At 43.1% G+C, this 21719-nt stretch overlaps 1 protein-coding gene across 1 annotated transcript in view; it reads right to left on the bottom strand.

The window, feature by feature from the left end:
- Nucleotides 1-972: 972 nt before the first annotated feature.
- gfra2b (GDNF family receptor alpha 2b) overlaps nt 973-21719 on the bottom strand; it is a gene marked incomplete at its 5' end in the record, with an annotated part of 80921 nt that continues 60174 nt past the window's right edge. Inside the window, 2 exons of the mRNA XM_053339569.1 lie at nt 973-1054; nt 5869-6065. Coding sequence (XP_053195544.1) covers nt 973-1054; nt 5869-6065 — 279 coding nt within the window. The remainder of the gene's footprint in view (nt 1055-5868; nt 6066-21719) is intronic.

Below are 21719 nucleotides of genomic sequence, written 5' to 3'. Positions count from 1 at the left end.
TAGTATAGAAGTATGTAGTATGTAGTATAGAAGTATGTAGTATAGAAGTATGTAGTATAGAAGTATGTAATATAGAAGTATGTAGTATGTAGTATAGAAGTGTGTAGTATAGAAGTGTGTAGTATAGAAGTGTGTAGTATGTAGTATAGAAGTATGTAGTATAGAAGTGTGTAGTATGTAGTATAGAAGTATGAAGTATGTAGTATAGAAGTATGTAGTATAGAAGTATGTAGTATGTAGTATAGAAGTATGTAGTATAGAAGTATGAAGTATGTAGTATAGAAGTATGTAGTATAGAAGTATGTAGTATGTAGTATAGAAGTATGTAGTATAGAAGTATGTAGTATGTAGTATAGAAGTATGTAGTATGTAGTATATAAGTATGTAGTATGTAGTATAGAAGTATGTAGTATGTAGTATAGAAGTATGTAGTATAGAAGTATGAAGTATGTAGTATAGAAGTATGTAGTATAGAAGTATGTAGTATAGAAGTATGTAGTATATAGTATAGAAGTATGTAGTATGTAATAGAAGTATGTAGTATGTAGTATAGAAGTATGTAGTATAGAAGTATGTAGTATAGAAGTATGTAGTGTGTAGTATAGAAGTATGTAGTATAGAAGTATGCAGTATGTAGTGTAGTATGTAATAGAAGTATGTAGTATAGAAGTATAGAAGTATGCAGTATGTAATATAGAAGTATGTAGTATGCGGTCTCGAACACAGCCAATGGGTCATTGTGGGTTGAAAAATAACTAATTTTTTGGTCTTTTACTCCAAATTTGAATTTGCATGAAGCCAAGACCTGTGGCTGTGGCCTCATTGTGTCTATATCCTGCTTAGAGGTCCCTGAATGTTGAATATTTGTACTCATGTCATTGTAGAGGCAAACCTATGGGCGAGGAAACAACCCCATTATGCTAATCTCTGCCACTCTTTGTCAGTAAGTCACAGAATCACAGAATCACAGAATCACACAGCTGCTGGCTGAGGATGTGGAGGAGGGTTGCTCAGCTGCCTCTGATTGGACAGAGTCAATGATTGCATCAGCTCCCTGAAACAAAGTACACATAAAACAGACACACTGGTCCTTTAAAGGTGCAGTGTGTTGTTTTTAGTGGTATCTAACGCCGCTAATCCCTAGGCATGGGATGATAACCGTGTTCATAGTATACCTCATAGCGTTCCTGAGGTATGAGCTGTTTTTAGTCTGGTCAAAGACAGGAAGTGCTGGTCCTTCTTTTCCTTCCTTCCTCCCTTCCTTCCCTCCTTCCTTTCCTTCCTCATACCGTTCCTGAGGTATGAGCTGTTTTTTGTCTGGTCAAAGACAGGAAGTGCTGGTCAAAGACAGGAAGTGCTGGTCAAAGACAGGAAGTGCAGGTCAAAGACAGGAAGTGCAGGTCAGAAATCCCTCAGGTGGTGCAGCTGCAGCGTAGAGTATGGGAGGAAGGGAGGGAGGAAGGAAGGAAGGGAGGGAGGGAGGGAGGGAGGAAAGAAAGAAGGAGGAAGGAGGGGAGGAAAGAAAAGAAGGAAGGAAGGAAGGAAGGAGGGGTGGAAAGAAGAAAGGAAGGAGGAAAGAAGGAAGGGGGGGAGGGAGGAAGGAAAAGAAAGAAGGAAGGACAGAGGAAAGGAAGGAAGGGAGGAAGAAGTGTGAGGCAGGTAGATCATGTTAGGGAGGGAGGAAGGAAGGAAGGAAGGAAGGAAGAAGTGTGAGGCAGGTAGATCATGTTAGGGAGGGAGGAGGGAAGGAAGGAAGGAAGGGAGGAAGAAGTGTGAGGCAGGTAGATCATGTTAGGGAGGGAGGAAGGAAGGAAGGAAGGGAGGAAGAAGTGTGAGGCAGGTAGATCATGTTAGGGAGGGAGGAAGGAAGGAAGGAAGGGAGGAAGAAGTGTGAGGCAGGTAGATCATGTTAGGGAGGGAGGAAGGGAGGAAGAAGTGTGAGGCAGGTAGATCATGTTAGGGAGGGAGGAAGGAAGGAAGGAAGGGAGGAAGAAGTGTGAGGCAGGTAGATCATGTTAGGGAGGGAGGAAGGAAGGAAGGAAGGAAGGAAGAAGTGTGAGGCAGGTAGATCATGTTAGGGAGGGAGGAAGGGAGGAAGAAGTGTGAGGCAGGTAGATCATGTTCAGACCCATCATCATCCTGTTAGTGTGTGATCTCAGTGATTTAGCTGCTTTGTGAGGTGAGACAGTGATAGACAGACGTTTGGTCCAATCAGCTGTCATGTAGTGTTTTAAAGAGTCTGCCGAGCCGAGCCGAGCTGACGGTTTCCAGGGACGACGACTCAGATGTTTCTCAGTAACAAACCATCTGGTGAGTCAGGTTAGATATTTAGCAGCTCCAGAGGAAAATCAGGCTCTGCATTTATTAAACTCCTCATGATCACTCCGAGGAATCGCTCTGAAATTGAATTTGAGGCTAAAAATAAAAATACTGGTGTAGCTGAGAGTCAGACTGAGGCTAATTCATGAAGCATCTGACTCTGACTGTCAGAGAGGAGCGGTGACGGCTGAGGGGGGGGGGGGAGGATGGAAGGACAGATGGAGGGAAGGATGGAAGGAAGGAGGTAAGAAAGGAAGGAAGGACAGATGGAGGGAAGTAAGGAAGGACAGATGGAAGGAAGGAGGGAAGGAAGGAAGGAATGACAGATGGAGGGAAGGAAGGAAGGGAGGACAGATGGAAGGAAGGAAGGACAAATGGAAGGAAGGAAAGAAGGAAGAAAGGAAGGAAGGAAGGACAGATGGAGGGAAGGAAGGAAGGATGGAAGGAAGGAAGGAAGGACAGATGGAGGGAAGGAAGGAAGGAAGGACAGATGGAGGGAAGGATGGAAGGACAGATGGAGGGAAGGAAGGAATGACAGATGGAGGGAAGGAGGGAAGGAAGGAAGGAAGGAAGGAAGGACAGATGGAGGGAAGGAAGGAAGGGAGGGAGGGAGGAAGGAAGGACAGATAGAGGGAAGGAAGGAAGGACAGATGGAGGGAAGGAAGGAAGGGAGGACAGATGGAGGGAAGGATGGAAGGAAGGAGGGAAGGAAGGACCGATGGATGGAAGGAAGGAAGGAAGGACAGATGGAGGGAAGGGTGGAAGGAAGGAATTCGCTCTGAAATTGAATTTGAGGCTAGTATTTACTGGTGTAGCTGAGAGTCAGACTGAGGCTAATTCATGAAGCATCCGACTCTGACTGTCAGAGAGGAGCGGTGACGGCTGGGGGGGGGGGGGGGGGGGAGGATGGAAGGACAGATGGAGGGAAGGATGGAAGGAAGGAGGTAAGGAAGGAAGGAAGGACAGATAGAGGGAAGGAAGGACGGAAGGACAGACAGATGGAGGGAAGGAAGGAAGGAAGGGAGGACAGATGGAAGGAAGGGTGGACAGAAGGAAGGAAGGACAGATGGAAGGAAGGAAGGAAGGACGGACAGAAGGAAGGAAGGAGGGAAGGAAGGAAGGGAGGGAGGAAGGACCGATGCAGGGAAGGAAGGAAGGAAGGACAGATAGAGGGAAGGAAGGAAGGACAGATGGAAGGAAGGAAGGAAGAAAGGGGGGAAGATGGAAGAAAAGGAGGAAGGAAAGGAGGGAAGGAAGGTAGGAAGGACAGATGGAGGGAAGGAAGGAAGGACGGAAAAAAGGAAGGAAGGAAGGAGGGAAGGAAGGAAGGAAGGACAGATGGATGGAAGTAAGGAAGGACAGATGGAAGGAAGGAGGGAAGGAAGGAAGGAAGGACAGATGGAGGGAAGGATGGAAGGACAGATGGAGGGAAGGAAGGAAGGGAGGACAGATGGAAGGAAGGAAGGACAAATGGAAGGAAGGAAAGAAGGAAGAAAGGAAGGAAGGAAGGACAGATGGAGGGAAGGAAGGAAGGAATTCGCTCTGAAATTGAATTTGAGGCTAAAAATAAAAATACTGGTGTAGCTGAGAGTCAGACTGAGGCTAATTCATGAAGCATCCGACTCTGACTGTCAGAGAGGAGCGGTGACGGCTGAGGGGGGGGGGGTGGAAGGACAGATGGAGGAAAGGATGGAAGGAAGGAAGGACAGATGGGGGGAAGTAAGGAAGGACAGATGGAAGGAAGGAGGGAAGGAAGGAAGGAATGACAGATGGAGGGAAGGAAGGAAGGAAGGACAGATGGAGGGAAGGAAGGAAGGAAGGACAGATGGAGGGAAGGATGGAAGGACAGACGGAGGGAAGGAAGGAATGACAGATGGAGGGAAGGAGGGAAGGAAGGAAGGAAGGACAGATGGAGGGAAGGAAGGAAGGGAGGGAGGGAGGAAGGAAGGACAGATAGAGGGAAGGAAGGAAGGACAGATGGAAGGAAGGACGGACAGAAGGAAGGAAGGAGGAAGGACAGATGGAGGGAAGGAAGGAAGGAAGGACAGATGGAGGGAAGGAAGGAAGGAATTCGCTCTGAAATTGAATGTGAGGCTAAAAATAAAAATACTGGTGTAGCTGAGAGTCAGACTGAGGCTAATTCATGAAGCATCCGACTCCGACTGTCAGAGAGGAGCGGTGACGGCTGGGGGGGGGGATGGGGGGGGGGGGATGGGGGGGGGATGGGGGGGGGGGGTGGGGGGGGGGGGGTGTCAAGCTGGGACTGAGCCAAATTTAGTGAGTTTTAGTTACCGTCTATGTTCAGTTTAACATGAGCTGCAGGAAACCAGCGCTCTGTGAACAGGAAGTGTTTCATGCTAATATTAAAAAGTCTAGTCATTAAACATTAACAGCACAAACACAACTCTACCAATATAACCAATTTAACCCACTTTAGAAGGAAGGAAGGAAGGAAAGAAGGAAGGAAGGAAGGAAGGTCAGCTCTTGATGCATACTCTGCATTTCTGGAGAATCTAGTAAACCATCCAGGAACTTCTCACATATTCTAAATCACTACACAGTTAAACACACTACATACTTCACATGACGTCACAGTTAGTAGAGTAGTAGGAAAGTATGAGGAGAAGAACAGAGTGAGTGTGTAAAGGAGGTGAGATGATGGATTGCAGGTGTGTGGACTGAGAGAGAAGAGGAGCTGATTGAAGGGAGGTGTGCAGGTGAAGCAAAGGAGCCGGGAGATGATGGAAGGGACGACACGCCTACACACACACACACACACACACACACACACACACACACACACACACACACACACACACACACACACACCCAGAGGAGAGAGGAGAGGAAAGGAGGAGGAGGAGGGGGAGAGGAGAGGAGAGGAAAGGAAAGGAGAGGGGAAAGGAGGAGGAGGAAGGGGAGAGGAGAGGAGAGGAGAGAAGGAGAGGAGAGGAAAGGAAAGAGGAGAGGAGAGGAAAGGAGAGAGGAAAGGAGGAGAGGAGAGGAAAGGAGAGAGGAAAGGAGGAGAGGAGGAAGGGGAGAGGAGAGTAGAGGAGAGGAGGAGGAGGAGGAGAGGAAAGGAAAGGAGAGGGGAAAGGAGGAGGAGGAAGGGGAGAGGAGGAGAGGAAAGGAAAGAGGAGAGGAGAGGAAAGGAGAGAGGAAAGGAGGAGAGGAGAGGAAAGGAGAGAGGAAAGGAAAGAGGAAAGGAGAAGAGAGGAGGAGAGGAGAGGAAAGGAGAGAGGAAAGGAGGAGAGGAGAGGAGGAGAGGAGAGGAAAGGAGGAGAGGAAAGGAGGAGAGGAAAGGAGGAGAGGAGAGGGAGGAGGAGGAGAGGAAAGGAGGGGAGGAAAGGAGGAGGAGGAGGAGGGGGAGAGGAGAGTAGGGGAGAGGAGAGGAGAGGAGAGGAGAGGAGGAGAGGAGGAGGGGAAAGGAGGAGAGGAGAGGAAAGGAAAGAGGAGAGGAAAGGAGGAGAGGAGAGGGAGGAGGAGGAGAGGAAAGGAGATAAGGATCATTTCTCATTATAATAATGTATTTGCATGCTGTTGGTGAACCTGTGGATGCTGCAGACAGAGTGGATGTTCCTCTCCTGCAGCTGGTTAAACAGTGTGTCCATGTGTGGCTCCATCTTGTGAAACAATGCCAGGAAAAGGCTGAAATCCTCTGTGACAGCTGGAGGATCAAAGCTAGCGGAGTATCTGATGGTCTGGAGACGCAGCAGGAGGTCAAACACGGTGTTAACAGCACGACTCTGGAAGTAAGAATAAATATGTGTTCTGAGTTTGACATACCACAGAAAAGTGTGTTGTTAACCACCCTGCCAAATTTGAATGATTAAAAAAATCGCCGAGGCTTCAAAGTTGTGTAAAAATCAGCCTCTTTCTCTGCTTGGCCACCGAGTCCACTGAAGCCCCGCCCCCTACCAAGTGTCACCTGTCAATCAAAGTCACCACCTCTACCTGAAACATGGACGCTAGGTCTGAGAGCTTTCTGCCGCTAGCTCGGCGGCTAACTCAGCTAACTGGCTAACTGTAGACTGTAGTAGTAGTAGTGCTAACTCAGCTAACTGGCTAACTGTAGACTGTAGTAGTAGTAGTGTGTGCTGAATGTATTTATACCTCTACAGCAGCAGGGGCGGGTTTATGCTAATCCTAGCTCCACAATTCAAATCTAACTTTTTACACATTTATGACCTATTTAATGTGTTTAGAAGAAAATGTCTGAATTCACTTTACACGGGTCTTTAAAGTTCTGCTACTGGTCTACAAATCACTGAATGGTTTAGGTCCAGAATACATGAATGACATGTTAGTAGAATATAAACCCAGTAGAGCTCTGAGATCTACTGACTCAGGTCAGATAGTTGAGCTCAGAGCTCTGAGGTCTACTGACTCAGGTCAGATAGTTGAGCCCAGAGCTCTGAGATCTACTGACTCAGGTCAGATAGTTGAGCCCAGAGCTCTGAGATCTACTGACTCAGGTCAGATAGTCGAGCCCAGAGCTCTGAGATCTACTGACTCAGGTCAGATAGTTGAGCCCAGAGCTCTGAGATCTACTGACTCAGGTCAGATAGTTGAGCCCAGAGCTCTGAGATCTACTGACTCAGGTCAGATAGTCGAGCCCAGAGTTCAAACTAAACATGGTGAAGCAGCTTTTACACAACTGGAACAAACTAGCAGCAGAACTGAAATCAGCCCCAACTGAATATTTTTAAATGTAAGAAAAAGGACTGATCCTGAGGTTGTGTGATGTTGCCCGCTGCATGATGAGGTTAAACTGATGTGTGTAGCAGTGAGCGTACATGTTTTACTTTAATGCTGAACTACCGGGCGATTAGTCTTGTTTCTATCGATGTGGATGTAGTGAAGCTCGAGCTACCAGCCTGCCGTGGAGGGAAACTCTGAATATGTGACAGCGAACAGTTGAGAAGTTGATTTTATGCAATGTTTGAGACGCCTCTGAGAACAGCAGCTGCTTTTAAGATGCTTCACCAACACTTTGTCTGCTGAGGCATCGAGATCTGTTAAACTTGTGTGTGTGTGTGTGTGTCTGTGTGTGTGTGTGTGTGTGTGTGTGTGTGTGTGTGTGTGTGTGTCTGTGTGTGGAGTGTCAGCTGAAGAATGTAACACAGTCTTTTCTTATCCAGCTCTTCGTTGTGTTTCTTCACTCTGGTGCTGTTGGTCTTCATCAAGCATCACTATACTGTAGTCAGTTATAACCCATCAGTAGTCTGTATTCACCAGTGTTGGGGAGTAACGAATTAGGCATGGGCCGGTATGAGATTCTGGCGGTATGATAACCATAAGCAAAAAAATCACGGTTTCACGGTATGACGGTATTGCGCTATAGCTCTAAAATGTTCCTAAAAGGAAGAAAAATAAAGACAGACATGTTCATTTAACCTGAATCTGTAATGACAGTGTGAGGGGTCGTGATACTCTACGCTGCAGCTGCTCCACCTGAGGGGTTTCTGACCAGCACTTCCTGTCTTAGACCAGCACTTCCTGTCTTTGACCAGCACTTCCTGTCTTTGACCAGCACTTCCTGTCTTTAACCAGCACTTCCTGTCTTTGACCAGCACTTCCTGTCTTTGACCAGACTAAAAACAGCTCATACCTCAAGAACGGTATGAGGAAGGAAAGGAAGGAGGGAAGGAAAGACAAAAGGAAGGAAGGAAGGAAGGAAGGAAAGGAGGGAAAAGGGATTAGGAAGGAAAGGAAGGAGGGAAGGAAAGACAAAAGGAAGGAAGGAAGGAAGGAAGGATTTATATGACCAGACTAAAAACAGCTCATACCTCAGGAACGGTATGACAGTAAATTTGGCGGTTTCGGTTATCGTGGCTTTTTCAAATCGCGGTTTACCATGAACACGGTTATCATCCCATGCCTATAACGAATTACATGTAACAACGTAATTTAATTACAAAATGTACATAATTGTAATCTGTTACATTACTGTAAGAAAATGTGTAATTAAATTACAGTTGCTTTTGGAAATTTCCATGATTACATTTTTAGTTACATTTGAAAAATCGCCACAAAAACTCGGATATATCAAATAGTTTTTTTCATATCAACCTTTAAAAGCCGCAAGTTAGATCCTGACGCTGTCTCTGGTCATGTGATTGGTTGTCTCTGGTCATGTGATTGGTTGTCTCCGGTCATGTGATTGGCTGTCTCTGGTCATGTGATTGGCTGTCTCTGGTCATGTGATTGGCTGTCTCTGGTCATGTGATTGGCTGTCTCTGGTCATTTGATTGGCTGTCTCTGGTCATGTGATTGGCTGTCTCCGGTCATGTGATTGGCTGTCTCCGGTCATGTGATTGGCTGTCTCCGGTCATGTGATTGGTTGTCTCCGGTCATGTGATTGGCTGTCTCCGGTCATGTGATTGGCTGTCTCTGGTCATGTGATTGGCTGTCTCTGGTCATGTGCCATTCAGTCAGACTCAGCAACAGGTCAGAGGCACAGAAGAATACTTTCCTGTGTTGGAAATACAAACACAGACATCCCATCTCCTGCATATTGATAGCGGCTCCCTGACGCCCGCGACACAATCTTCTGGAATCTGGAGTGAGCACAGAGTGACACTAGAGAGTGTCTGTGCATGTATGTATATGTGTGACTATAAATGCAGCGTGCGTGAGAGCAAAGCTTCCTTATACCGACACCCATCGAACCCCTCCCGAAATGAAACTCCCTTAAATTAGTTTTTGCAGGTTGGGATGTCTGCAAGCGTCCTAACATTGTAGAACAATGCAAAGAGTGTTAGCCAGCGGGGAAGATGAACAGTAACACTATCAGGTCTAACTAGGCATGGGCCGGTATGAGATTCTGGCGGTATGATAACCATAAGAAAAAATATCACGGTTTCATGGTATGGTGGTATTGCGATTAAAGCTCTAAAATGTTCCTAAGAGGAAGAAAAATAAAGACAGACATGTTAATTTAACCTGAATCTGTAATGACAGTGTGAGGGGTCGTGATACTCTACGCTGCAGCTGCACCACCTGAGGGGTTTCTGACCTGCACTTCCTGTCTCTGACCAGCACTTCCTGTCTTTGACCTGCACTTCCTGTCTTTGACCAGCACTTCCTGTCTTTGACCTGCACTTCCTGTCTTTGACCAGACAAAAAACAGCTCATACCTCAGGAACGGTATGACAGTAAATTTGGCGGTTCCGGTTATCGTGACTTTTCATATCGCGGTATACCTTGAACACGGTTATCATCCCATGCCTAGGTCTAACAGTCGAGAGCATTCATTCAAAATTAAGAAAAGTAATCCAAAAATCAAATCAAATGTAATTAGTTACATTACTTTGAGAAAGTAATTGAAATAGTTACACTACTATTACATTTTCAACAGAGTAACATGTAATTGTAACCAACTACATTTCCAAAGTAATCTTCCTAACACTGGTACATTTTAATCTTTCATTTGCACTCTTTGTCCTTTTAATGATTTTAAAGCTAATTTATTATTTTATGCTGCAATCATTTTATTTATGTTATGGGGGGTGGTGGTGGGGGGTTAATTGTATGTTTTAAGTTTCTCAAATTACACGTTTTTCTGTTTTATGTAAAGCACATTGAGTTGCTATTGTGTATGAAATGCTCTATATAAATAAAACTGTCTTGCCTTTCCTCTGTTCTTCTTTCCTACCTACATTCCTTCCTTCCTTCCTCCCTTCTTTCCTTTCCTACCTTCTTCCTTCCCTCCTTCCTTCCTCCCTTCTTTCCTTTCCTCCCTTCCTTCCTTGCCTTGGTAATCATTTGATAACAGTAACAGTAATACAAACAATAACACTGTCTTGCAAATTAGTCAACCGTCATTTCTAGGGGTGCAACGAATCAAAAAACTCACGGATCGGATCATTTTTCGGATCAGCCAAAAAAAAATAGACGAGCGCGAGTATAAGGAAACAGACGTAGCACTAGAGGCAGCAGTTATCGTTACAGTAGTCACCGAAGTCTAGCCTACTTTTATTTTCCATGCCCACTGTTCTACATGTTGTTCTACATGTTGTTCTACATGTTGTTCTACATGTTGTTCAACATGTTGTTCTACATGTTGTTCTACATGTTGTACTACATGTTGTTCTACATGTTGTTCAACATGTTGTTCTACATGTTGTACTACATGTTGTTCTACATGTTGTTCTACATGCTGTTCTACATGCTGTTCTACATGTTGTTCAACATGTTGTTCTACATGTTGTTCTACATGCTGTTCTACATGTTGTTCTACATGTTGTTCAACATGTTGTTCTACATGTTGTACTACATGTTGTTCTACATGTTGTTCTACATGTTGTACTACATGTTGTTCTACATGTTGTTCTACATGCTGTTCTACATGTTGTTCTACATGTTGTTCTACATGTTGTTCTACTTGTTGTTCTACATGTTGTTCTACATGCTGTTCTACATGTTGTTCTACATGTTGTTCTACATGTTGTTCTACATGTTGTACTACATGTTGTTCTACATGTTGTTCAACATGTTGTTCTACATGTTGTACTACATGTTGTTCTACATGTTGTTCTACATGCTGTTCTACATGCTGTTCTACATGTTGTTCAACATGTTGTTCTACATGTTGTTCTACATGCTGTTCTACATGTTGTTCTACATGTTGTTCAACATGTTGTTCTACATGTTGTACTACATGTTGTTCTACATGCTGTTCTACATGTTGTTCTACATGCTGTTCTACATGTTGTTCTACATGCTGTTCTACATGCTGTTCTACATGTTGTTCTACATGCTGTTCTACATGTTGTTCTACATGTTGTTCTACATGTTGTTCTACTTGTTGTTCTACATGTTGTTCTACATGCTGTTCTACATGTTGTACTACATGTTGTACTACATGTTGTTCTACATGTTGTTCTACTTGTTGTTCTACATGTTGTTCTACATGTTGTTCTACATGCTGTTCTACATGCTGTTCTACATGTTGTTCTACATGCTGTTCTACATGTTGTACTACATGCTGTTCTACATGCTGTTCTACATGTTGTACTACATGCTGTTCTACATGTTGTTCTACATGTTGTACTACATGTTGTACTACATGTTGTTCTACATGTTGTTCTACTTGTTGTTCTACATGTTGTTCTACATGTTGTACTACATGTTGTTCTACATGCTGTTCTACATGCTGTTCTACATGTTGTTCTACATGCTGTTCTACATGTTGTTCTACATGTTGTTCAACATGTTGTTCTACATGTTGTTCTACATGTTGTTCTACATGTTGTTCTACATGCTGTTCTACATGCTGTTCTACATGCTGTTCTACATGTTGTTCTACATGCTGTTCTACATGTTGTACTACATGTTGTTCTACATGTTGTTCTACATGTTGTTCTACTTGTTGTTCTACATGTTGTACTACATGTTGTTCTACATGTTGTTCTACTTGTTGTTCTACATGTTGTTCTACATGTTGTTCTACATGTTGTTCTACATGCTGTTCTACATGCTGTTCTACATGCTGTTCTACATGTTGTTCTACATGCTGTTCTACATGTTGTACTACATGTTGTACTACATGTTGTTCTACATGTTGTTCTACTTGTTGTTCTACATGCTGTTCTACATGCTGTTCTACATGTTGTTCTACATGCTGTTCTACTTGTTGTTCTACATGTTGTTCTACATGTTGTTCTACATGTTGTTCTACATGTTGTTCTACATGCTGTTCTACATGTTGTTCTACATGTTGTACTACATGTTGTTCTACATGTTGTTCTACATGCTGTTCTACATGTTGTTCTACATGTTGTACTACATGTTGTTCTACATGCTGTTCTACATGCTGTTCTACATGTTGTTCTACATGTTGTTCTACATGCTGTTCTACATGCTGTTCTACATGTTGTTCTACATGCTGTTCTACATGTTGTTCTACTTGTTGTTCTACATGCTGTTCTACATGTTGTTCTACATGTTGTTCTACATGTTGTTCTACATGCTGTTCTACATGTTGTTCTACATGTTGTACTACATGTTCTACATGTTGTTCTACATGCTGTTCTACATGTTGTTCTACATGTTGTTCTACATGCTGTTCTACATGCTGTTCTACATGCTGTTCTACATGTTGTTCTACATGCTGTTCTACATGTTGTTCTACATGCTGTTCTACATGCTGTTCTACATGCTGTTCTACATGTTGTTCTACATGTTGTTCTACATGTTGTTCTACTTGTTGTTCTACATGCTGTTCTACATGCTGTTCTACATGTTGTTCTACATGCTGTTCTACATGCTGTTCTACATGCTGTTCTACATGTTGTTCTACATGTTGTTCTACTTGTTGTTCTACATGCTGTTCTACATGTTGTTCTACATGCTGTTCTACATGTTGTTCTACATGCTGTTCTACATGTTGTTCTACATGCTGTTCTACATGTTGTTCTACATGCTGTTCTACATGCTGTTCTACATGTTGTTCTACATGTTGTACTACATGTTGTACTACATGTTGTTCTACATGTTGTTCTACTTGTTGTTCTACATGCTGTTCTACATGCTGTTCTACATGCTGTTCTACATGTTGTTCTACATGTTGTTCTACATGCTGTTCTACATGTTGTTCTACATGTTGTTCTACATGCTGTTCTACATGTTGTTCTACATGTTGTTCTACATGCTGTTCTACATGTTGTTCTACATGTTGTTCTACATGTTGTTCTACATGTTGTTCTACATGTTGTTCTACATGTTGTTCTACTTGTTGTTCTACATGCTGTTCTACATGCTGTTCTACATGCTGTTCTACATGCTGTTCTACATGTTGTTCTACATGTTGTTCTACATGCTGTTCTACATGTTGTTCTACATGTTGTACTACATGTTGTTCTACATGCTGTTCTACATGTTGTTCTACATGTTGTTCTACATGTTGTTCTACATGCTGTTCTACATGCTGTTCTACATGTTGTTCTACATGCTGTTCTACATGCTGTTCTACTTGTTGTTCTACATGTTGTTCTACATGCTGTTCTACATGCTGTTCTACATGTTGTTCTACATGTTGTTGTTCTACATGTTGTTGTTCTACATGTTGTTCTACATGCTGTTCTACATGTTGTTCTACATGTTGTTCTACATGTTGTTCTACATGTTGTTCTACATGTTGTTCTACATGCTGTTCTACATGTTGTTGTTCTACATGTTGTTGTTCTACATGTTGTTCTACATGCTGTTCTACATGTTGTTCTACATGTTGTTCTACATGTTGTTCTACATGTTGTTCTACATGCTGTTCTACATGTTGTTCTACATGTTGTTCTACATGCTGTTCTACATGTTGTTCTACATGTTGTTCTACATGCTGTTCTACATGTTGTTCTACATGTTGTTCTACATGTTGTTCTACATGTTGTTCTACATGCTGTTCTACATGTTGTTCTACATGCTGTTCTACATGTTGTTCTACATGTTGTTCTACATGCTGTTCTACATGTTGTTCTACATGCTGTTCTACATGCTGTTCTACATGTTGTTCTACATGTTGTTCTACATGTTGTACTACATGCTGTTCTACATGTTGTTCTACATGCTGTTCTACATGTTGTTCTACATGTTGTTCTACATGCTGTTCTACATGTTGTTCTACATGTTGTTCTACATGCTGTTCTACATGTTGTTCTACATGTTGTTCTACATGTTGTTCTACATGTTGTTCTACATGCTGTTCTACATGTTGTTCTACATGTTGTTCTACATGCTGTTCTACATGTTGTTCTACATGCTGTTCTACATGCTGTTCTACTTGTTGTTCTACATGTTGTTCTACATGCTGTTCTACATGTTGTTCTACATGCTGTTCTACATGTTGTTCTACATGTTGTTCTACATGCTGTTCTACATGTTGTTCTACATGTTGTTCTACATGCTGTTCTACATGTTGTTCTACATGCTGTTCTACTTGTTGTTCTACATGTTGTTCTACATGCTGTTCTACATGTTGTTCTACATGCTGTTCTACATGTTGTTCTACATGTTGTTCTACATGCTGTTCTACATGCTGTTCTACATGTTGTTCTACATGCTGTTCTACATGCTGTTCTACATGTTGTTCTACATGTTGTTCTACATGTTGTTCTACTTGTTGTTCTACATGCTGTTCTACATGTTGTTCTACATGTTGTTCTACATGTTGTTCTACATGCTGTTCTACATGTTGTTCTACATGCTGTTCTACTTGTTGTTCTACATGTTGTTCTACATGTTGTACTACATGTTGTTCTACTTGTTGTTCTACATGTTGTTCCACATGTTGTTCTACATGTTGTTCTACATGTTGTTCTACATGTTGTTCCACATGTTGTTCTACATGCTGTTCTACATGCTGTTCTACATGTTGTTCTACATGTTGTTCTACATGTTGTTCTACATGCTGTTCTACATGTTGTTCTACATGCTGTTCTACTTGTTGTTCTACATGTTGTTCTACATGTTGTACTACATGTTGTTCTACTTGTTGTTCTACATGTTGTTCCACATGTTGTTCTACATGTTGTTCTACATGTTGTTCTACATGTTGTTCTACATGTTGTTCTACATGTTGTTCTACATGCTGTTCTACATGTTGTTCTACATGTTGTTCTACATGCTGTTCTACATGTTGTTCTACATGTTGTTCTACATGCTGTTCTACATGTTGTTCTACATGTTGTTCTACATGTTGTACACTGAGGACAATAAATCACAACGAGCCATAGTTTGCTTATTGAAAAGGGAACTGTTGCAGACTTTTACCCAGAGCGTGTTAAGTAGCTCTGTCTCTGGAACTAGCAGGAATGGTTACAGATGTGTGTGGACTGAACATGCGCACATTTTTTTTTTTTTTTTTCATAAATCAATCCGCGTATCATGCGTGTGCCGAACCGAAATAGATGGTCCGAAAGGATCACGGACCAATGATGATCCGTTGCAGGCCTAGTCATTTCTGGTAAGTGTGCAAAGGCTTGTCGAAATTTAAGTAAGTACAGAATCTACACAGTGTGCTGACAGAAGTATATGAATTGAGTTACAGCATATTTACCCTCATAACCCCGTCAGATAAATGGTTCATGTTCTCATGTGTTTATAAGACTGCATGGTGGTCGTCAGCCCAGTCTGTTGCACCGGTTGCATTTTACCTGGTTGACTGATTTTGATGTCAGCTCTTTGCAGCGGCGGCTAACTGAAGCCTTGAAATCCACCGGGATAGTTTTCACTGGCCCCAGACCCGGTGTTACGTCCCAACTGGTTTCTAATTTAACTGGTTTCCAGCTGTGTTGAGCTTCTGTCAGCAGATTCATTACCAGAGGTGGAAAGAGTACGGAAATATTTGACTCAAGTAAAAGTACCACTACTTTGAAGAAATTTTACTTGAGTACAAGTAAAAGTACTGGTCTAAAAATATACTCAAGTAAAAGTAAAAAGTAGCTTGTTAAAAAAATACTTTGAGTAAAAGTTACTTAGTTACTTTTATAATGGGGGTGGGTGGGGGGGGGGGGGCGGCTGTAGGACAAAGTGATGGCTCATAAATCTCTAACTAGTTGTTTTAATTAAAGATAAAAGGTATACATTTACAAATTCAGCTTCAATGACAAAATATGTCGACACACAACATTTAAAACATTTATGGAGATATGTGTCATTTTAGTGAAGACCATCCCATAAAACATTTTCAAATAACACAACCATTAAATTGAAGGTGGCATAGTTGTGGATTCTGTAAACCCAGAGCGATTTTAGAATTTTTTGGGGGATTTTCTTACACCCCTAAATTTGATCTCAGCACCCCTAAAAATAAATAATAAACCCTCCATAGTCTCTAAATATTGTGTGGGAAACACTGAATGATTATTGGGGTTTTTTAAAACACTTGCAGGGCATTGAATGTCAAATTCTCATTAGGAGCTGAGCCCCTCTAAAGCTCTGATCCTAGTCCTACAATCACCCTGGTTTAAACCAACAGTCATACTGCATATCTATGAATCACTATGGGTCAAAGTCACAAGAGCAATAACTTTTCTTTACATTACCCAAAGAAGACCAAACTTTTAAGTACTCATGTTTAAAAGGCTGTGCCCCTGTGCAGCTTTCGCTCAATTCTCTCATTTCCGACGCTGTCCTTTTCACGTGAACGCATCATGCGCAATGCCTCGTCCTACACGAAGAGTGAGACAGATGACAGCACAACGTCTAACGGACATTTCTTTTAGAGTTTGTTGTGTTGTGTTAGAGTTTATATGTCGCTATGAGAGCTAGCTGCCAGGTGTAACAGGCTGCATGAATGTTAAGTCATTGTATCATGCTGGTTAATGATTCTGTACGATACTCTTTGCTTTAAAAAAACATTCGGCCAACATTTTTTACTCAGTAACGGATGTGATTTAAAGTGTAGCGAAGTACAATACTTCACACAAAACATACTTAAGTAAAAGTAAAAGTACAGATTTTTAAAACTACTTTGAAAAGTACAAATACACAGAAAAGCTACTCAATTACAGTAACGTGAGTAAATGTAATTCGTTACTTTCCACCTCTGTTCATTACAAATTCACAAATATACATAACAGCGTATTACTGGAGATGTTTAAGTCGCAGTTATATAGTGCTCACTTCCAGACAAAATATTGGCTTCAGTAGATATGCAATGTGATAAATATGTGTTGTGAGTTTGACATACCACAGAAAAGTGTGTTGTTAACCACCCTGCCAAATTTGAATGATTAAAAAAATCGCCAAATATATGAAATTAGGCTTCAAAGTTGTGTAAAAATCAGCCTCTTTCTCTGCTCCCAAACACTGTGGGCGTGGCCTCCGAGTCCGCTGAAGCCCCGCCCCCTACAAAGTGTCACCTGTCAATCAAAGTCACCACCTCTACCAGAAACATGGACGCTACGTCTGAGAGCTTTCTGCTGCTAACTCAGTGGCTAACTCGGCGGGTAACTCAGCTGCTAGCTTGGCCACTAACTCGGCTGCTAGCTCGGTGGCTAACTCAGCTAACTCAGCTAACTGTAGACTGTAGTAGTAGTAGTGCTAACTCGGCTAACTGGCTAACTGTAGACTGTAGTAGTAGTAGTGCTAACTCAGCTAACTGGCTAACTGTAGACTGTAGTAGTAGTAGTGCTAACTCAGCTAACTGGCTAACTGTAGACTGTAGTAGTAGTAGTGTGTGCTGAATGTATTTCTACCTCTACAGCAGCAGGGGCGGGTTTATGCTAATCCTAGCTCCACAATTCAAATCTAAATGGTTGAAATGCTTTTTACACCTTTTTTAGAAATACATTTATGACCTATTTAATGTGTTTAGAAGAAAATGTCTGAATTCACTTTACACGGTCTTTAAATACAATGTGAATACAGGCCAGCAGGGGGAGTGGTGGGGGGGGGGGCAATCATGCTCGAGGCAGCTGAGATCTAGTTTCCAGGTGTCTCTCCTTCTCCACACACTCACTTTGCTTCAGGCCATGAATGAATCGGCCGTTAGCCATCAGATTTGAGGATGCTGATAAATTTATGCTAAATTGATGTTGCTATGTTGCATATCATCTATCAGCAGTTGTCTGAAGGATGTTTGTATCTCCTCACAAGAGATACTGAGAAAGACTGAATGTAATATGGTGTTCTGCAGAATTGTTGGATATCAGTGTTATAATGGAGTCGCTTGGATTTATTATATATGTCTGATAGAGTCTGTCCTCCACAAGTTGTTTAAGGTGAATATTGCACCACTATTGGCTCCAGACTAGCTGTGATGTCATACATCCTGCTCATAGAAGGAGGGGAAGGAGGGAGGGAGGAAGAAGGAAGGACAGAGGAAAGGAAGGAATGAAGGAAGGGAAGGAAAGGAGGAAGGACAGAGGAAAGATGGAAGGAGGGAAAGGAGGGATTAAGGAAGGAAGGAAGGAGGGGAAGGAGGGAAAGGAGGGAGGAAGGAAGGGAGGAAAGAAAGAAGGAAAGCAGGAAGAGAGGGAGGAAAGAAGGAAAGGAGGAAGGGAGGGAGGGAGGAAAGGAGGAAGGGAGAGAGGAAAGAAGGAAAGGAGGAAGGGAGGGAAGGAAAGGAGGGAGGAAAGAAGGAAGGAAGGAAGGGAAGGAAAGGAGGGAAGGAAGGATGGAGGAAGGAAGGGAGGAAAGGAAAGAAGGAATGGAAAGAAGGAAGGACAGAGGAAAGGAAGGAAGGGAGGAAGAAGGGAAGGAAGGACAGAGGGAAATGACGGAGGAAAGATGGAAGGAAGGAAGGAATGAAGAAAGGAAGGAAGGACAGAAGGAAGGAAGGAGGAGTGAAGGATGTATCTCCTCAGCAGAGATACTGAGAGAGAGTGGCTCAGTGTAATCTGGTGTTGTGTTATAATGGAGTCGCTTGGATTTATTATATATGTCTGATAGAGTCTGTCCTCCACAAGTTGTTTAAGGTGAATATTGCAAGGGAGGGAGGAAAGATGGAAGGAAGGAAGGAAGGAAGGAAGGAAAGGAGGTAGGAAGGGAGGGAGGAAAGATGGAAGGAAGGAAGGAGGGGAGGAAACAAAAAGAAGGAAGGAAGGAAGGAAGGGAAAGAAAGAAGGAGGAAGGAGGGGAGGAAATAAAAAGAAGGAAGGAAGGAAGGGAAGGAAAGGAGGAAAGGAGGGAGGGAGGAAAAAAGGAAGGAAGGAAAGGAGGGAGGAAGGAAGGGAGGAAAGGAAAGGAAAGAAGGAATGGACAGAGGAAAAGAAGGGAGGAAAGATGGAAGGAAGGAATGGCAAAGAAGGAAGGGAGGAAGAAGGGAAGGAAGGACAGAAGGAAAGGAGGGAGGAAGGGAGGAAAGAAAGGAAGGAAGGAAGGAGGAAAGAAGGAAGGGGGGAGGAAGGAAAGAAACATGTTTTTAAGTGTATGGCTTGTGGAAGTGAGAAATGTCCCAGCAGCACCTGCTCATTCATATCACTCTTCGTGTGTGTGTGTGTGTGTGTGTGTGTGTGTGTGTGTGTGTGTGTGTGTGTGTCTGTGTGTGTGTGTGTGTGTGTGTGTGTGTCAAATCACTGTTACGGCTTCATACATAAACATCTGCTGTGTTTATCATCAGGAGCGCCTCCTGCTCCTCTCCTCCTCCTCCTCCTCCTCCTCCTCCTCCTCCTCCTCCTCCTCCTCCTCCTCCTCCTCCTCCTCCTCCTCCTCCTCCTCCTCCTCCCTCACTCCCCTCCTCCTCCTCCCTCTCCCCCTCCTCCTCCTCCTCCTCCTCCTCCTCCTCCTTCTCCTCCTTCCCTCCTCTTCCTCCCCCTCCTCCTCCTCCTCCTCTCCTCTTCTTCCTCCTCCTTCTCCTCCTCTTCCTCCTCCTCCTCTTCTTCCCCCTCCTCCTCCTCTCCCTCCCCCTCCTCCTCCTCTTCCCCCCCCTCCCCCCCTCCTCCTCTCCCTCCTACTCCTCCTCCTCTACCTGCACGCTAACACAGCATCTCTCTCTCTATTTATACTCCTCCTCTCCACCTCCACCCCCTCCTCCTCCTCCTCCTCCTCCTCTCTCTGGCTGGATTACCTGCACGCTAACATAGCATCTCTCTCTCCGCCCCCTCCTCCTCCTCCTCCTCCTCCTCTTCCTCCTCTACCTGCACGCTAACACAGCATCTCTCTCTCTATTTATACTCCTCCTCTCCACCTCCTCCTCCTCCTCTCCACCTCCACCTGTCACACTCTCGTGGTTTCAAGGTGCCTCATAATTTGGGAACATGTCTTTGATGATTAACCTTCAGGTGAAACAGTGAGCGCCCGATCATTAAACGTTTGGCTGAGCAGGAAATGTAAATGAGTACATACTCCAGACTGATGTGACTGAGGAAGGGAGGAAGGAAGGAAGGGAGGGAGGAAGGGAGGAAGGGAGGGAGGGAGGAGGAAGGAGGGGAGGAAATGTAAATGAGTACATACTCCAGACTGATGTGACTGAGGAAGGGAGGAAGATTTATATTTATCTCCCGTGCAGACGCTCAAAGTCACTACAATCATTTTCATTATAGTACTTCCTGTTTTTGCAGCGTGTCTTTATTAAAGGACCAGTTCACTCCGTCCTTCCTTCCTTCCTTTCCTTCCTTTCCTTCCTTCCATCTGTTCTGTCTTTATTAAAGGACCAGTTCACAGTTTTTTTAAAGTGCCAGAAGCCCAAATAAATATTAACCTTCCTGTGTCGTCCTCCTGGGTCAAACTGACCCTGTCTGTTTCGACTGTTACTTCTTTCCTTCTTTCCTTCTTTCCTTCCTTCCTTCTTTCCTTCCTCCTTCCCTTCTTCTCTCTTTCCTCCCTTCCTTCCTCCATCCCCTTTTCTTCTTTCCTTTCCTTCCCTCCTTCCTACCTTCCTTCCTCCTTTCCTCCGTCCCTCCTTCTCTCTTTCTTTCCTCCCTCCCTCTTACCTTCCGTCCTCCGTCCTTTCTCCCTCCTTTCCTCTGTCCTTCCTTCCTCCTTTCCTTCCTTCCTTCCTCCCTTCCTCCCTTGACTCGAGGACAACAGGAAGGTTAAAGCAGTCTGTAATGATTCCTCCTGTTCATACTGTCTCATAGGGTTGCAAAGGGGTGGAAAGTTTCCGGTAAATTTCCGGAAAGTTTCCGGTAAATTTCCATGGGAAGTTAAGCTGGGGAATTTTGGAAATATTCCAAATTGCAAATTCCAAACTGAGCTGTTGAAGTTATATTAAATTATACAATTATTTATAATTTAATATTAAAAAAACAACTAAATGTTATTATTCTTAATGGTTTCACACACAACTCTGAACATACAACAATGTGTCTGTGAAGCAACACATCCCTGAGGGGGGGGGGGGGGGTCCAATGTATCCTGGTGGAGATACAACTCATAAAATCCAAAATATACAAGATGTTTTTAAAACTATTAGTTATTGTTATTTACTCAGGTGCAAATGATATAACTAGTAACATCAAAGTTCCACTCCTGTCTATTAAAGTGATATTTGCTGTATGAATTGTGGTTTATTTGGTTTTGAGCAGTTTTATTTTTTCCACCATAAGGCTAAATATAGCACTTAGCAAAATATCCCTAAATATATTCCCATATAATGTCATCAAAACCACAGGCTCAAAAGTCTGGCTTCAAGTTGTGTGCTCTGGGCTCAAAAGTGTGGTCTAGGATTGTAGAAATCATCTGTGCATGTGATGGAGGAATGTACAGTGCATGTAGCGGGCGTGGTCTCAGTAGCCCTGCAGTAAACAGTGTGCTATGTGAGTATGTGATAGCATAGATATTCAACTGTACTGCATTATATCTGGTTGTTTTAGTCAGGATTATACTAAAATATTATTTTACACAACTATATTTAAGTTCCCTAATAAGAACATACCTCCAGTTTAGTAAATTCCCAGTTAATTCCCGTTAATTCCCGTTAATTCCCATGGAAAGTTTCCAAGTTTGAAAATTCCCGG

The sequence above is a fragment of the Scomber japonicus genome, chromosome 19 (genome assembly GCF_027409825.1).
Source record: "Scomber japonicus isolate fScoJap1 chromosome 19, fScoJap1.pri, whole genome shotgun sequence".
NCBI classification, from domain to species: domain Eukaryota; kingdom Metazoa; phylum Chordata; class Actinopteri; order Scombriformes; family Scombridae; genus Scomber; species Scomber japonicus.
Note: the sequence above shows the minus strand (reverse complement) of the source record. Positions and strands in the feature narration are given on the sequence as shown.